This window comes from Fukomys damarensis, unplaced genomic scaffold, assembly GCF_012274545.1.
Source record: "Fukomys damarensis isolate Sample0158 unplaced genomic scaffold, DMR_v1.0_HiC HiC_scaffold_30, whole genome shotgun sequence".
In the NCBI taxonomy this organism is placed as follows: domain Eukaryota; kingdom Metazoa; phylum Chordata; class Mammalia; order Rodentia; family Bathyergidae; genus Fukomys; species Fukomys damarensis.
The window spans coordinates 15,929,963-15,948,857 of record NW_022900942.1 but is presented as its reverse complement, the minus strand read 5'-3'; the positions used below and the strand labels follow the sequence as shown (position 1 = coordinate 15,948,857).

Genomic DNA, 18,895 nt, shown 5'->3' with positions numbered 1-18,895 from the left:
CAATTACATATATACATCTAAAATTATATTGTTTTAAAGGGTTTTTTTCTTATCTCTCATTTTCATTTTGGATCACAGAGCTTTACTTAGCATCTGAGAGACGAATCCCATGGCGACGGAACTTGTAGGGAAAGCAAGTCAGGAACAAACTGGGCACAGGTTCCTGCGACTGTCTCACTTTCTGATTTCTATTTACTTCGCCCTTGAGAAGAGCAATGACCATAGCCTTGCCCTCCACTTGCTTTAAATGCATTTTATTATTATCTGCCTTCCCTATATCCTCTTTTATTTCATTAGGAGTAAGATTTCTAAGCTTTTAAAATGTTTCTGTTTCATCAGTTGACTGTTTCTTATAGATAATATTGACTATCATTTCTCTTTATCTTTAAACGAAAGATTGCTGATATGTAACATTTTACAGACTTTTCTACATCTTACATATGTAAGTATAAACTAATGCACATAGACACATAAAATAGAAAAATTTTATAACTCATTTCTGAGCTGGCTAGAAGAACCTCAGGAGAACTTATGGCTTTATTATTTAACAGTAGATTTGAACATCTTTTCTTCTTTTTTCTGTCCTACTTTTAAAAAATTTAAAAACAACAGCTGCAGCCAAGCATGGTGTAAACACCTGGAATCCTGATAATTTAGGAGGCTAATGCAAGAGGACCACAAGTTCAAGACAGGCAGGGCAATTTAGGAACTTAATGAGACCTGTTTCAAAATAAAAATAATAAAAAGGTTTGGGGATGTAGTTCAATGTAAAGGCCCTAGGTTTAATTCCAAGATACTGTAAAAAATAAAGATAAAGAGATTTGCATAGGATGGACAAAGCTGAATGAATCAACAGAGGGATAAAATAAAAGTATACATGTATCAAAACACCAAGTTGTACCCTCTAAACATTTGTAAATTTAAAACAAAGTTTAATAATGTTGCATGAAATAAATCCCACGTAGCTTAAATATTGCATAATTTCTCTTGTATGAGAAACTCAACATATAAAGAATTTAAAGAGCAAAATAAAAGATAGATAAAAGGAAATAAGGAAGTAGATCATTATTTGACTCAAAGGGGAACAAGAGATGGAAGGATAAGTAAGGAAAGGGAGGGAACTCAACAGAATTAAGATGCGTTTTGTGAATGTACCAACTCCCCATAATGAATGTAATCATTATGTACTGCAAACATGTGCTACATAATAAATATTTTAAAAGAAAAAATGTTTTTAAAAATAAGGAATATAACATGGTTTAGAAATGTCAAAGAGTGAATTAGTATATGGTGGTGACCTTTGCAACAGAACAACAGCTTTTCTTCATGAGCTTCTGAAACCCTTTGCAATGTTCTTTAACAGGCAAAAAACTTTTAAGACCTCCTTCTTCACTAATATACAAGGTAGCAACATGTTCATGTTTTCTCCCTTCCTTTTGAATTTGGGATAGGCAAAGCAAAAGCCGAAATTAAAATGTGCAAATATCTTCAGATAGATTATGAAATATATCAGCATAATCCATATGGCTTCCTATGCCTTTTGAGGGTTTGATTTCATTTGTTTGTTTGGGGGGTGGTCTTGAGAGACCATCTCACTATGTAGTTCAGGCTGGCCCTGAATTCATTATGTGCCTTAGGCTAGCCTTGAACTTGAGGTAATCCTCCTGCCTTAGCCTACCAAGTGTGGCGATTTACAGGCATGCACCACCATTCCTGACTTCTATGTGTTTTTAAGCAGTAAACTAACATTAGAAAAACAAGCTATGAACTTTCAACCAGAACAAACTACATTAATTTGCTTATGATCCAATTTGGAAGCTTTTCTTACTTTAAAACCGATAATTATCTTCCAAAGTAAGTGAAAATAAGTTGAAAGCTATCTATTTTTCTATATAATTTTCTAAAAAGATCCTCCTGGATCCATCTCAGTATAGAAATATATGAACTTGCCTCCTTCAAGGTTAAGCTCAAATTTCACTTTCTCAAGAAATCTATCCTAACTGGATAAAGATTTTTTTTTAATGTAAAATGGAGTACTGCTCAGCCATAAAGAATGAGAAACTAGACACATTTACAGCTAAGTGGATGCACACTGAGGACGTACTGTTAAGTGAAATTAATAGGACACATGTGTAAATACCATTTAGTTTCTCTGGTGTGATAGAGTAAAACTGTAACTAAGGATGAAAATATATAATTGAGATTGTGCAACAGGAAGAAAAGGTCTAAAGGTATAGAGTAAATGGGAGGAGTAGGGGAAAGGTAAGAAGGGAAAGGAAAAATATGAGAAAAGGAAAAAATGGAAACAAAGTCTTTGTAAATAGGGAAGGGTGGAGGTGGTGAAGGGAGGGCAGGGGAATGGGGAAAAAATAAGAACCAAGATGTATCATGTAAAGGTTCAAGATCCCAATGATGAATATGACTGTATTGGATACCTAAAATGCACCAATGCAGAAAAAAAGGAAGAAATCTATCCTATACTTTCTAGTTAAAAGTGAATTCTATCCTCTGAATCACAGCAGCAATTATGGTTTTTTGCCTTAATTTATAATTTACGTTATACAAGTTTTATCTCCTCTAATACTTGAAATTACATAGAGGTAAGATCCATCTCTCTCTCTCTTCCAAACCACTGAACATTACCCAAAATCTTGAAGGTTCTCACTGAAGTCTTGATGAATGGATTAAGGTCAGTTCCGACAAATCAGCTCACCTTTCTGTGCAAGCTGGATCTGGGATACTTCTCCTTCCAACTTAGAATCCTACATCACACTATTAGAAAAAATACTGGTCACTGGCCAGCATAATCTAACCCCCCCATCATACAATTCCTCTAAACCTCCATCAATTCTGGGGCCCCCTGATATTAAAGGGACACCTCTGATAGCACTAGCCAGCACCACAAAAGTCAGAAGGTAGGAAAAGTTCAGCTGCTACATAGCTACTGGCACCTAGGCAGAATACGTCAACCTTGAAGGGAGAAGAGGCTTTCTAAGAACTACCAGAGACAATAGAGAGGCTTGTCCGACCCAGAAGAGAATGAAACCCTTACAGGAAGGGAGTTGGGAGCATCTCTGTACACGAGTTGAGCTAAGTAGACTGTAATATGAAAAATCACAAACGCAGAAAAACTGCACAACACAACCAATATAAAGCACCTCAATGAAGGAGGCATTAACAGATAACCCTTTCCTTCCCATAAACAGCAGTGAAACTTGCCTGCCGCTCAAACATCAATAATTTACCTATTCTGCAGCTCTCTTTGCTCTCCCTGCTTTTCTCCCTCCTTTCCCTGTGCCTATTTCACAAAATGCCCTCACATACTTCAGTGTGACCATCTTCCAACTTATGGCCTTAAACTTTTACCCCATCCATTAGTACTTTCTTTGCTGTCATTTCACATGTGCCAGTATCATTCAAATGACTGCAAAATGTTCTTCTGATTAACTCTCTCCTAATTTCAATTGTCACCTGACCAAAGGCCACTGTGCACCTCAGTGCACCTGAAACAGACTCATTTTCTCTCTTGTTTTCCAAGTCATCCTCCTAATTTCCCAACTTTTTAAATGAAATTATCATTTTTCCATCCTTGGATCATAAAAGTTCAGAATTATTTTTGAAGCTTCCCTCTCTATTACCTCAGAATGAAGATCTCATCCTTAATTTAGACAATTATCTTTGAACTGCTCAAAAATTAGAATCACGTCTTTTTTCACCATTTTACTAGAAATTCAGTAATTTGAAATAAATTTTCTGAAATAGTTTTGAGACAAATGGAAAACACATATACTGTATGTTAAAATTACTATAATTATGAACTTCACAGCCTCTTGAAGTCCCTTTTCTTTCTGCCTCCTTACTGCTCATGCTTTGGGAATTGGCTTTTTGTAGTTTTACATTTGGTTTTATATGTATAAATAACACATCATTCAGTTCTGTGTATCTGTAAAGAAATGAAATCATACCATATACATTTTTCTATAACTTGCTTTCTTTCCTCGACATGATGTTGCTGAGATCATCCCTGTTGGTGAGCATAATGACAATTCATATCTTTTTAAAGATGTAGGGTGTCTCTCTTGTATGAATAGCCCCAGTGTATTTGTTCATTCTACTAGCAATGGACATTCGGGTTGTCATCATTTTTTTATTTTGCTCTTAAAATCACTGTTATAAATATTGCTGGACCTTTCTGATACTTATGGGAAATCTCTAAAATATCAGAGTAGAAACATGGCCTAATAAGATACGTGCTTCTTTAACCAGCTAATGCCATATGATTTTCCAAAGCAAGTGTAATGGTTAGATTTTGTGTGAACTTAGCAAATATTTTGAAACGAGGTTAACGTTTAAGACAGAATTTTGAGTAAGCAGATTGTCTGCCATAATGTGCGTAGGCCTTGCCCAAACAAGATGAGCTTCCTCAGCAGACTGCCTAAGGCTTCATCTGCTCCATCAGCTCTCCTGGGAATCAATGACTGATTGGCTTATACTTTATAAACTTGCCAGCATCCATGCTTGCATAAGCCAATCATAGATAGGAGGCGGGTAGGTAGGTAGGTCGATAGAACTACATTGTACTCTAACCAGTCTGCCCCTTGCACAAAGTTTACCCTTCCATTGTGCCCTTCTTTCTGACATCAACATTCTCTATTTTCTCATTTTCCCTCACAGTCTCTCTCTTAAAACATCAAGTTCCAGCACAATGTTTCCTACCTTGAACTACCCTGACACATTACTATTGGAATTAGTTCTCTTTTATGTTATTACTAGCACTTCAGAAACATTAGCAGGGCTTATCTTGGTGCTCTGACTGACCAGTCATTGACAAGTTAGTTAAAAATTCTGACCTTACTACCTCTATATGTATAATAGAAAACAATACCTCTCCCTGCTGTTTCATAAGTATTAAATGAGGCAACCACTGGTTATTTTATACTAAGCACCCAGTAAAAGTTTGGTAGCAGAATATTTTGAGTGGCTCATCCTTTGGGGATGGGTGATTTCTATAAATATAACTGTATTTGTTTTAAGTGACAGAGATATGGGGGTAAGAATAATTTTCCCCAGGACCCTACTTCTATAATAGACTCCGCTATAGAACAGCTTATTTTGAAATGTTATCCTAAGTCATCTCAGTAAAATTTCCCATGAATTGGATAAAATAAATGCATCCTTTATTACCATTAAATTATCTAAATTGCTAATTGAGGAACACCTATTTTGAAGCTAACATATTTTTAGAGAATTTTGTATTAATAGTACCATTTATTCAGCATAAGAGATTCAATTTGCTCATTTCTGGGTTAAAAATTTGAGGGGCAGGAAGAGGGACAGGATATGCATTGACTAATATCTCTTTCTTTGAGGTACTGGGGGCTCATATTCCCCAGGTTGTTACTTTGCATCTAGTTACAAGTTTATTCAGCAGGACCCAAAGGAAACTTGAGGTCTCAGAAAGGCCTCTGGACCTCAGGACACCTAGTGATCTCACCTACAGAATCAAAGTAAGATCCTCATTCAAGTGTGCACTGGGTTAAATGAGAAAATCCATATAAGGCACTGATAACTAGGAGTCTTCACACATAATACATTATCAGTAATAGCAGAAACCAATAGGTTCAGGAATATTATGGCTAAATCCCTTCATCCATTTGAAATTTTTATAATCTGTTATACAATTAAGATTGCTGGATTCCAACTTTGGTTTTTTAATCGTTAAATAGATAATCAACTCCCCCTTTAAACTGCACAAAACAGTGCTATTTATAGGGCCTGATATGTTGTTAATAAGGCACAAAAAGGGACATCTTAGATATTATTTAACGTAAATTTTGAAATACAACATAATGTTTAAACTTACTATCATCTTTGAATCTCATCCATCAAATTTCACAGTAGGTTAGAACATCCCCACTGGCCCATTATCCCACTCTGTTCTTTAAAAATATAAATAATCAAAAGCAAAAGCAATGAAGAATTCAAATCAGGTCAAGGGCTAGGCACTCCTGATTATCTGGCCATTATTTTGAAAATGTCCCAGGAGTTGGAGAACTCTTTTTCCTGACCTCACAAAAAATAAATAAAAAAATAAATAATAAATAACAAGAGCTATAGATCTGAATGACAAAAATATGAAAATATTCACAAAACCGTTCACACATGTTGCTAAACATCCTACCTTGGTACAGCAACAATCGCTACAAATGAGCTCCATTCTTTACCTTAAACTTTTGGAAAAGGTCAAGCTATATACCTGCTTTCAGTTCATTGCCCTTTGACAGAAATCAAAATGCCCAACCCATGACTCAAATTACAAAGACTCACTACACAAGGCAGATGGGAGAAGCCTTCTCAGACCAACCCTGAAGAAGCAAGCCATATGCAGAACTACTCGCTCAGTTTTCACTACACATAGAACTGGCAAACAGCACTTAACAGGTATCTGCATACAGCAACAGAGTTCTTGAGTGGAAAAATATAGACTTTACTGGGTGTTTAATTAAAGGCATTTTGCTAATTGATACTCTAAGCCTTAGCTGTATACACAAAATTGGTCTTGAACTCAACTACATCTAAAAAGGAAAGCTACATGTGGAGAAATTTGTCTTAACCCTTGATCATTTGTTATTCCTCAAATGATTCTGTAATTTATCCTTTAGAATTATATTTTTAAAAGCCCTATATCAGATGTCATATAATATTATTTTCTGTGTCCCTATGGTATAATTTGAATACCAGACAAAAGCACACAGTTCAAAAAATATTCCCTTTTTTAGATATCTTAAAGATATCTGGATATCTTGAAATGTCATAATTAATCATTATGCATCCGAGACATACAAAATAATAGTAATAGTGATGATAATCATACCATAATTCTCTAATGACTGTACCAAGTCATTTAAATACATTATCCCTGAACCATTCAACAAAGCAAGTGAGAGCCTAAGAGGGATTGAGCCACTAACACAAGATTATATAGAAAGTAAAGGCTCTAAAACTGAACTTTTTTCAAAATACCATATCCACTCAATGCAGTCATTACTAGAATGCTCAAACCACAGTCACTGGTAGATACAGCAGCATCTCAAGAACTCATTTCTAATATGACAGTGAGCAGTCCTCTCTCACCAAATGTGGGTGTAGTAAAAGATGGAGCCATTGCTTGAAGCCTGTTTAGGATTCATTACTAAAATCACTAATATATTCACCTGATAAAATCACACAGAAAGGACCTTGAACTCCCAGGGGTTTTAGCTGGTACTGACTGCCTGGCAAAAGGGAATGGTACTCACTGCTGGGCAAAGCATGAAAAGGGAAGGAGCCAGCTCCCAAATCCACATGATGCCAACATCAATTTAATCTGGGTTCGTGTCATGAAGACAACATGAGACATGCACTCCCCGCTCCCCCTCCAACATTCAGATTTGTGAGGTATCTCCCCTCAGAAATAACAACGCACTTAGAAAAACGAAATGGAATCATAGAGACACTCCTCTGGAACAATGCCATCATAAAATCTAGAAATGGAACTGAGAAAAGTCACCAGAATAGGATACAGCAGTTTCATCATTTGGGCTTTATAGAAGTAAATTGTAGGTGGGTAAAATGAAAATAAAACTTGGCCTTACCTGACTGAACCACCTCTATCATCTTTTCCCATGATCCATATGGAAAAATATGAAGCAAGCAGGAATAGACACCCACATCAGCTTTGGAGGCATTATTAAAGGAAAGGGTCATGTCTTTTCGAGGCGCTGTTGAGTTTACAAAGTGAAACTTATTTTCATAGGATTTCCGTATTATCACACCATACGTGGGGTGGAATATGGCCATGGACTGTTTCTGGTTGCCCACCATCTTGAACCACTCTGCCTGGGTTAAGATCGCCACGAAGGGATACACACATTCTAGAGTCATACTCTCAGCAAGTCTGACCGTTGTGTCCCAAAATGTCTCTTCACATAGGGCTGAAATACACAACAGCACAAAGATTCCATTAGACTTGATGATGGAAACAACAAGTAAATATCTTAACCTAACAATGACAGTAAACTGAGGTCATAGTGAAGGCCAGCAATTTCCACTGCTGATAATTGGCATTTGAGAAGCTTTTAATTTTTCTGAACAAGTGAGAAATTATCTCAGAAATTCTGTGCATATCACAGTAAGACTGAAAGCAGAGCTAATTTTATAAACAAAGGCATAAAAGATTACCTTTGTATACTTGAAGAATAGCCAAGAGGAAAGCGAGATAATTCATCTGTGGAAAACTTTTGGGAGCTGGTCTATTAAAAAATAACTTGTATAATGTTACATATGCACAGGCCAAGCACACTGCACCGTTTCCTTCCTCTCTGATGTTATCAGTGGTGTCCTCTTTTTCTGAAGTGTGAACACAGGAAAAAGGTCTTAGCTTCAAAGGCAGGTTTGTTCTCACACCGATGTGCAGATTTCAGTTACTTCTCTCTCGGGGAAAGAGCTTATTTTCAAGGACTCATTTTCTAGAGATTCATTCATTCAATAAATGCCTCTTGAGTGTCTTTTCTGGTTGAAACTCTGTCCTAAGCAAAGAGGACACAAGACATTAAAAAAACCTCTTTCTAGTAGAAGGAGACAGAAGCTAAAATAAGCCATATATAAATATATACATATGCGTATACAACTCTGTTTTTATAAATATGTACAGTAAGTTAAAGGTACATTTTTTTTTTGTACCAGGGATCAAACATGGGTCCTTGTACTTGTGAGGCAAGCAGCAGAGCCACTGAGCTAAATCCCCAGCCCTAACAGTACAAATTTGAAAAGAAATGTAAAAACAGGAAAGCAAGCATAACTTGTGAGGAGCAGCAGAGCCACTGAGCTAAATTCCCAGCCCTAACAGTACAAATTTGAAAAGAAATGTAAAAACAGGAAAGCAAGCATAGGGAGGGGGAATATTGCATCCCTTTTATATAGGAAGCTCCAGGGAGTCCCTGCGGAGTAGGCGAAATTGGAGCAGAGATTGAAGGTCAGTGGCAGGCATCTTGTAGCTCTGGGGATGGCGTCTCCACCCAGCTCTGTTGGTGCCTCAACTGGCCTGTGTCAACCTCCTTCCTAGGCTCAGAAATTTGCATTGATGTTGATGAACAGACCGTGAAAAGGTCTCCACATACAAAGGAATAGTGGCAGGGGCAATAGAGTACACGATTATTTGATTTTTTTTAACTTTTTATCTTAAAATAAATATAGAGTCAGAACAAATTACAATACCTGAGGTCTTGTCCACCCTTACAGTTTCACCTGTGGAAGGAACATAGCACAACTTAATATCACAACTGGATGTAAATAATAAAAACAATTTTATATTTTTGAAAGGTAACTTTGGTGGCTGTGGAGAATGGATTGAATGGCAAAGATTCAAGATTATATATCTGAAATTGGAAAAATGTATTTCATCTATTAAGTCTTAATTACAAAATTTCCTCTTAACTTCAAGAAAATACTACAAAACTTGAGTTAGCATGAGTAACAAGAATTTCTAAATCTTTAAGACAGTATCGTCCTAATGGACCTCCTTTGCTCATGTTAAAACCTGCCTCAGACTTACATCCCTTCATACACCCACATGTATGTTAACACTCAGTTCATGGACGTGCTTACACCCACACATATGCATGTGCTTAAACATGTTCTGATATACTGCATACATGATCACTCACACATGTTCATACTCACACGCACTCATACATACACCCTATACGTGCACTTTCCCAGATACTTACATGTACACTCACATCCCTCTTGAACACACACGTGCTCACACTATTCACATGCACACATTCACACACACACTGCACATGGAGTGATGATGCAGCAGAGACAGTAGGGCCCAGAAATGCCAAAATGTTCTCTAAAGTTTTACAGAAAAGTTTTCTAACTTGGTATGGTTCCTAACCTGGTATAGAAAGACAGATGTTGAATGACAAACAAACACATAGATAAACATATAGTTGCAATATTTAGGTTAAGAAGAAAAACAAGAACGTGTTAGAATATAAAAGAGTCACTTGGCTTAACAGACAAGCAGAAACCTACGTTTGGTAGGGTGGTCAGGAAAGACTCTTTCACCTGTGTGCCAAAGCTTGCAGGATAAGGAAGCTATAGCCAGATGGGAATGTACCCAGATGCAAGGATGAGCAATCCAGATAGACAAGAGAGCTGGTGGACCAAGCCAGAGACTCTTCGGTGTTTACAGAGTACAAGCTGGAGCAACACACAAGACATGAGAACAGAAAATGACAAGAGATTAGACTGTGTGGGTAGATGAGGTGAAATTAGTTTGCTCTTATAGACTTTCTAATATGAGTCTATGAGCAATAAAAGTATCAGAATGATTTAAATTATTAGGAAGATAACTAAACATCTCCCATTTACCCTTCATACTTGACTTTAGATATCCATTCCTTCCCCACATTGCAATATATTAAAAATCTAAGCTAGTTCACTGATTGCTATGATTGATTCGAGAATTGGAAAAGCTAACCATAGCTTGAATTGACCCAGTCAGAGTAAAGGAAATTATTTACATTCCACACCAAAAACCTATGCCCCCTTTAACACAGACAAGAAACAACATTGCCCCAGTTCTTGTAGTCATCCACCCCCAAGGAAAACAGCCTGAGGGTGGCAGAGAGATGAGATTAACCTTTGATCTTAGATGATAACATTGCACTACTGAATCCATCAACTCTGGAGCCTGAGAATACTAAGTAATATAATAAATTTCCACATTTTTACAAGGCAATTAAAATATCCTATAATCTGTATCATACACACACACACACACACACACACACACTTGCAATTATTCCAACTGCATCATGAAGATAAGATTGGGAAGGAGAAAGACAAGGTAATAAATGCTGAGGACACTATTACCAAAACCTAAGCAAGATAGAATGATAGCTTGGACTAAAATGGTTTCCACAGACATAAAGGTAAATGAATCAAATGCCAGTAGATTACCTTTTGCCATCTAGATATATAACAAATAAGTATCTTTTTAATTTCATGTATCCAAGGCAGAGTCCAATCAGGAAAACATATCTAATAATTAAGTAGAGGGTACTTCATAAGAGAAACTAGAAAAGGTAATAAGAAACAGAAGAAAATAGAAAGGGGTGGCACACAACTCAAAGAGCTGCATAGAAAGAATCAGTTTATGCCTTTAGGTTAGAGGTTCCAGGAAGAGCCATAACTGCCTATGGTTAAAGCTGAAAGTTGGGAGGGCATGAAGCCCCTCCATAGATACTGGAAGAGCCCAAAGGAATGAAATCTGTCAGAGGAGAAAGGCAAATGATAGGTAAGGAAACAGATGCTCGGCGAATTTCTCTGAAACATCTTAAAGAAAAATCCACAGCTAATGTCATCATCACTGGGGAAAGTCACCTGGGGATGAGGACCAAGACAAGGATATCTGCTGTCACGGATACTATTCATATTTGTTGAAGGTTTTAGCCAGTGCCATCAGGCAAGAAAGACATGAAAACCATACAATCTTCAAAGGAAGAAATAAAATATTCCTATTTGCTGATGACATGATCTTGCATATTAACACTCTTTAAATCCACCAAAAACCAAAAAACAAATTCAACAAAGTTTCAAGACAGAAGATCAACACATGAAAAATTTTCATATTCTGGTACAACGATACACATTAGAAAAAATAACAATACACATCAGGAAAAAATTCCATTCATAATAGAACTCAGAAGAATAAAATACCTAGAAATAAATTTGACCAAGGACTTCACACTGTCAGTGGCAAAATATTGCTGAAAGAATTTTAGGATCCAAATATGGACAAGTCATATACAGGCAATATGTCTAAGACATTCTATGTTCATGAACTGGAAAATATAATACTGTTATGATGCAAATGTTTCTAAAAGAAGCCAATAAAGTTAGTTGGCTACATTATTTGGAAATGGCAAAGCTGATCTTCAAATTAATATACCATTGCAAGGGGTTGTGAATAGCCAAAATAACCTTGAAAATAAAAGGTTTACCCTTTCTCACATTAGTAATTTATACTGCTAACCTGGGCACATCCAGCCTTTTTTCTGAGAAGGTTACTAACCTTGAGATGTGAGGTGCTGGTTGCTCCAACTCTTCTTATAATTCTGTTTGTTGGTTAAGGGCTTCCTGTTTATGTGGCCTCTTTGCAGATCTCACCTAGGTCACCGGACCACACCCTTCTGTTCCGGTCAATTACCAAAGAGCTTTCCTCCCTCTGGGGGCTGCCTCTTCCCCTGCTCTAGAACTCTTTTCTCCAGATTACTGCCTGGAGTAAAACACTAATAGCAGATGAGGCAGAGATTTTTTGAAGTCAAGAATTCTCCCTGCTTCTGAAAAATCTTTAACATCTCAGCTACTCAGATTCATTCCAAATCCAGATATACATGGTTGTATCCCACTGTTTCCTCCTTAGACTCTACAAGTTAGAAAGATTCACTTCTCATAATCTATTCTAACTCTAAATTGAAACTACAAACTTTTTCATCCCCGCATTTTTTCTGCCAATCAAAGCACTTTATATTCAGTAGTCTCTTGAACTCAGGAAGCTTCTTATCTTTGCCCATATCTAACCATGTTTCAGTTTTACCTTCTAGCTACTCTCTCTGTTTTGTCTTCTGAAAAGACAAAGTGTCTGAAAGACAAAGTGCTTCTGAAAAACTATCTCTGCATGTTTAGCAGCTTTGGTGTCATAGAAATGCCAAACTTTCTTAGCTCTACAAAGAGACAGCAAAGTTTTTTATTTATTCATTTTGTTAGAGATAGATGAGCTAGGTAGAAATATCATAGGCCATCAGATAGGGCTAGATCCTCAAGAAGGTCAAGACAAGGGTGCAACATACATAGTTGCACAGAGACACATCAACTGAAAACCAGGCTTCAAGATAAAGAGAAGATGGCCAGACCTACACATGTCCTCAAAGAACAGACACTGGGCCTAATGACATCTAGATAGACATTAAGCAACTTGGTCTGTGACCAGACCACTCTGGACCCACCACTTCCTAGGGGAATCTTTGTTCTTTCCATCCACACTTGTTACATGACTTGTTTCCCAAGTGGACCATCATTAACTAAGTAACAATGCTTGTAACTTTATTGGATGGCTGTGGTGCAGGTTGTACCCACACAGGTTTCATCCTATAAAATTCCTCTGTGAAGTAGGATTCCCCAGCTTCCCACTTGGGACCCCTCCTTCCCCTCAGGAGTTTTCCTATCAATAAATATTTTTCTCCTCTTAAACTCATTGTTCCTAGGACTCATTCTTTGATTTATAGAGAACAAAAACTCAGTGTTTCATACAGTTCACAGGTTGGGAGATACAATATTTCGTATTTCCTATTCAATATTATTTCCAATAGCAATGTGACTACTAGATTATGATGGTTCCCTGTTGGTTAAACCATGATGAAAGATTGTGGGTGAAACTTGAGTTCCTGTGATTCATAGAAATTCTAGGAAGAAAGGACTGTAATTGACAGATGATAAAAAGGGCTTGCTTGAGTGAAACTGCTTTGCCCATGACATTGTGCTTCCAGGTGCAGGGCTGGCCTCTGCTGTTGCTAGCCCATCTGTATGCACGTGAAATCCTGTCCCAAAAGGAGGTAAGGCAGTGCTGTCCTACAGTAGCAAATGTTCAACAGGGACTTAGAATGGGCCAGAGGTACCCTTCTGAAGCACCCTCTGGACTCACGTCATTCCTTTCAATGACTCACTGTCATGAAGAGAAAACTCAACCTTCTTGATTCATAGGGTCATTATAATTGATCCCTGCCATTTTCTCTAGTGCCATGTATCCTTTGCTTATGCTCAGCCTACACTTTAGAGCCACCTAATATTTTCTTCTTAAAGGCCACTCTCTGGTAAGATATGGTCATGTGACACAAAGGTCCACTTTCCCTGACTTCGCTTTTCCTTCTCCCCTCCAGCACATCTCAGCTCAGACCTCCCTGATAGGATATTCTCATTGGGTCTCCAAGAATGGGTTAGGTATTCCTCCTGTGAGCACCTTGTAACCCCAAATATATCAATACCCAAAAACTTATGACTTTATTTGACTACTTAAGCAGTGCATTTCTTATTGTAGCCTAATAACGTCTTTCAAGGCACAAGTAAAATTTTGTCCATTGTCATGTCTTCATAGCCTTTCACAATGCCTGAAAATTGCACATCAATTTTTAAGGGCAAACCCGAAGCCAAACTTTCCTTACTTGGACCAAGTATTATTCAGAATTATTCAACAGGTCCTGAATTAAACCTCAAATGCTTGTTGAAATGGTCACAGTCTATTTGCCTGACTCATAAAACATTAAATGTTAGAGGGCATTTTAACAAAAGATATATGTATTATTATATCTATGGGGTCTAGGTTTGAAACGTTTTATCCTGCTACCTGAGTCACATAACCCAAATTTGCACAAGTCAGAAACTTTTCCCAAATTACTATATCTTATGTAATCAGTTCCTAATTGTGCAAACACACACACATACACACACATGCTTCCTTCCGCATCTCTATCATCATCTTCATCGTCATCATCATCATTGTCTTCATCACCTTCATCATCATCATCATCCCCATCATCATTGTTGCTTTTATGCCAAAATAAAGTTATTGCCATTACTAAGGGAAATGACTGGGGAATAACTTGTGGTTTCTGTGAAGAGGTATGTGCATCTAGTTTTCTTCTTCATAGAGGATTTGGAATTTTATAATATGAAGAACATAGCAATTAGCTTGCATAAGTATACAGGTATCCTGGCAAGATGCTATAGGGTTCTTGGGGTGCACACTTCCTATCCCCAACAGGAAGCTGCATAATCTTATTCAGCAACTGGGAGAAATGTGAAAATCTCACGTTATCAATAATGAATTACAAAACAAACAACAGAAACAACCTGAGACAAATAAACCTACCCTATGTGTCTTATGAAGAGTCCCCCCACATGTCCCAAACAGAGAATGGATGGAGGTGACAAGATCAAGAATCGGTGAGGGAGAATGAAGACGCTCTATCACTCAGGAATATGAACAAGTGCCCTCTTCCTAGCCTTACATATTATCATTTGTTGACAAAACTAAGAAACACAACAAAAATAATCATATCACATTAACTACTTTTGGACTTGTTTCTCTAAGTCTCCAGGGAATCAATTCATTGTTCTAATAAAGGGTTTAAAAAAAGATAACAAATCATTGATCCTGACATTCTTGCACAAATTACATTGCAAAGTGACCCAAATTTTTCTTCATAGAAAAATTTAGGCATGTAGTGTAAAACAGTCATAGGTGTATGTTTAGATAACCATTTTTCAGTGCCTATTAAAATAATACATCAAGACAACTCCTAATAGAAAATAAAAACCACTGGGTGAAAACGATTGGAGAACTTTATAATAAAATAAAACTAACTGCTAATTGGCAGTATCTGAACCCTCTGATCAACTGAAACATCCCTAAAAATAGTACAGCCAGACATCAGGGAGTCCCCATGTGACACAGCAGGAAGGAAACAGGGACACTGAGGAGGCGATCTTCCCAGAGTGGCTGAGCCTGAATCCAGCCAAGCCTAAAAGTAACTAGTGCTGTACAAAGAATGAAAGAAATAAATGGCTGAGTTGAAGGACACCCAAGTAGGCAATTAACTAAATAAAACAAGGACTCCAGAACAAATGCCCCAGGTTCCTCAATAAACAAATAACAATTATGGCTAACACAAGAAAAATCTCTCAACTTAATAAATGTTGTGTTGCTGGGACACAATACTCTCCACCTACAACTTAGAGAAGATGTTTCGCTTACTCACAATTGCAAGAGACTTAGTGCACGGTCAGCTGGCTCCAAGGCAGAAACGTAATACTGGAAGGGCGCAGTGGAGCAAAGCTGCTTGATTCCATGTATCCAGGAAGCACAGCAGGGGAACAATGCCCACAGAAGAAGCAGGGAAGAAGCAGACATGGATCCCCCAATGTACGGCTCCATGACCCACCCAGACACATTCAAAAGTATGCTAACATCTTCAGCTGTTCCCAAAAAAATCAACTCCACACTCCACACTAACCACCGCAAATGCCAAAGGGACACTTGGTAGTATTCTTTGCTAAAAACACATAGCAATTTAGGAATTTCTTTATCATGATAAAAAAACTGATCAAAACCTATAAGCAAACTAGATAGTGAGACACTTGAAGAATTTTTTATTAAATTCCTAAAAAAGACAAGGATGACCATGATCACTACCAACATTTAACTTATTCTAGAAGTTTAAACCAATTATCATAGGTAAATTTTTAAAAACAAAGGTTGGAAATGTAGCTCAGCATAGAGCTCATGCCTAGCAGGTGCAAGGCCATGGGTTTCCAGCAACACACACACACACACACACACACACACACACACACACACACACATTGTAAATCTTGAAAAATAATTACCAACTTAGAAGATGCATAGAATTAAACAGAATAAAATATATTAGGTGTCTGATAACAATTTTATGACAATAGTTTTACATGTCATACCAGAATAGCAGGAAAATCATACATACATGAATATATGTGCATGAATACACAGAAATGAACCTCAAGGATGTGTAGGAATCAGCAAAAGAAGTTTGTTAATTCTGTCAAAAGTAACAAAAATAAGTCTTCAATAAATAGTTATATGCTATTTTTCTCTATGGCAAAATCCACTTTGGGAACACAAGAAAATTATACTTTTAAAAACATGTGATATTTTACATTTTAAGCAGGTCAGTGCTTCCTCTGAAGCACTTGCTAACTACACTCTCCAAAGTACGGACCACACCCTACAAGCAGGGGTTCAAGGGGACTTATCCTCAGTGCCAATGGGATCTCCATCTGTGAACATTCATATTAATAAAAGTGCTCTAATTAGTCAAAGTGCTGTTTTAATTAATAAGAATAGCAAAGCACATTTTCACAAACAAGAAAAATAAAGTGGAGTATATGGAGGTGTGAATGTGTGTGTGTCTGTGTGTTCATCCAAGGTATAAAAATATGTGAAAGCTTTACTTACATAAAAACTTAAAACTCTGCCATGGCAAACATACACTAACAAAGCAAAAAGGCAGAGGCATTTGGAGAGAAATACATAAAAGTTATGAAATAAATTATTGTTTTCTAAATATAAAGTGCTTAAACATTAATGAAAAACTACAAATATCATGTAAAAAGCTGTCAAAGGCTATTAAACATCTGTTCACAAAAGAAAGATTACAAATAGAAAAATAAAAAAGGCATTTACTCTCAGCAGATGTTATTTATGAAATTAAAAGAATGACATACTAACTTTTGAAGATCAAATTTACAAATCTATAAACAAAAATTATGACAATGACTATTGTTAACAGGAGCAAGAGGAAACATAAATTGTCAAATGCTGTTGGTAGAAGAATAAACTGATGTAATTTTTCAGTATGATTATAGACTTAAGCAACATATATAGAAAAACAGATTTATTATATCCTCAACCCCAGCAAAACCACATGAAGATATTTGTCCTTAAAACAGGCAAATTTAGGAAATGAAATTCCGCAAAGAAGTATATCTAGTAGAGTATAGCATAATTTCATTGATTAGAGTTAAAAGCAACTGTTTCTATCTTTAGTGGACCAGTTGAATTCTGCATGATAAATCTGTGATGGGCCACGTTGATGCTCTGAAATCATTTTGCAGATTTGCATTGAAATATGTAATACTTGTGCAATATGCTGAATGAAGAACACTGTACCACACATCACCCCTGGACGTGGAATGAAATGCTGTGAAAAGTACCACCTAGTCCAGGGGTCCACACCCTACTCCTCACTTAGTTTTAGCATTGCCATAGGCCCAGACTCTTTCACGACACCTGCATGGGGACACTGTCCTTTACTTCCCCCTCTGTTTTTAACCTCTGCTCTCTTAATGGTCTTAAGGTTTTAAAGAAATAAATACTTACACATACCATTTGGAGAACTCCGGACTCTGAGTATCAGCTGTGGTAAACGCTAAATTCTTCTTTGGGAATTTTTTTTCTAAAGGACATCAGGAAACAGCAGACAGGGACTTGCAGATATCCGCTATCTCCTTCCCCCAGCTCCAGTCCCTGGATGCAGACAGCTCATTTCTTTCCCCTGCATACTCTCCATTCCGTGTGACTGCCATTTGGTCCCACTGTACTCCTCACTGTGGTTACCTAGAACAGCAGTTGCTATGACTCGAGTTCAAGTCAGGCTCCATGTTCCATTAGCTATGAAACCTTCAATTCACAGCCCAGAAAGAGAAGCCCAAATTTCTGCCTTGCCACATATGGACTCCCATGAAGGAAGATCTGCCTCGTCCTGCCTCGACCAAGTGCACTCCACCTTTGGCAGGGCCGATGAAAACTTTCTTTTTGCAGATCTGAAGATCAATTCTAGGGTCTCCTATATGTGCATACTAGCTAAGAAATCTATCACTAAACTTTATTTCCAATCCTTTTCATTTTATTTAACACAGGTACTATTAAATTACGCAGACTTGCCTCAAACTTGGGATCTTCCTGTCTCAGCCTTTGGAGTTACTTGGGATTTCAGGCATGTACCACCACAGCTAGCCAGGGCACACTTTTTAATATCCTGAATGCTGCAAATATTTTTCTTTCAGTATTGTGCATCCTAGATTATTAAATGAACTATTTATTTTCCAAAATGGCAGAGAATCCATTTGAGCCTATATTAAGACAGTCTTTCTGGTACCAGGGATCGAACTTGGGTCCTTGCACTTGCGAGGTAGGTGGTGGAACCACTGAGCTAAATCCCAGGCCTTGAGACAGTCTTTCTAGTTTTTTTTT

The 18,895-nt window shown here is 37.3% G+C and overlaps 1 protein-coding gene across 3 annotated transcripts in view; it reads right to left on the bottom strand.

The window, feature by feature from the left end:
- The window catches only part of Cd226 (CD226 molecule), an 88,455-nt gene that overhangs the window by 63,218 nt on the left and 6,342 nt on the right, over positions 1–18,895 (bottom strand). The window contains exons 2-4 of one of the 3 annotated variants that reach the window (XM_019205213.2): positions 9,256–9,285; positions 8,221–8,388; positions 7,635–7,973 (exon numbers count right to left, since the gene is read on the bottom strand). In XM_019205213.2, coding sequence (XP_019060758.1) covers positions 7,635–7,973; positions 8,221–8,266 — 385 coding nt within the window. In that variant the 5' untranslated portion in view covers positions 8,267–8,388; positions 9,256–9,285. Of the gene's footprint in view, positions 1–7,634; positions 7,974–8,220; positions 8,389–9,255; positions 9,286–18,895 lie in introns of those variants that run through there. The other 2 variants (XM_019205204.2, XM_033757580.1) reach the window with 2 other exon arrangements.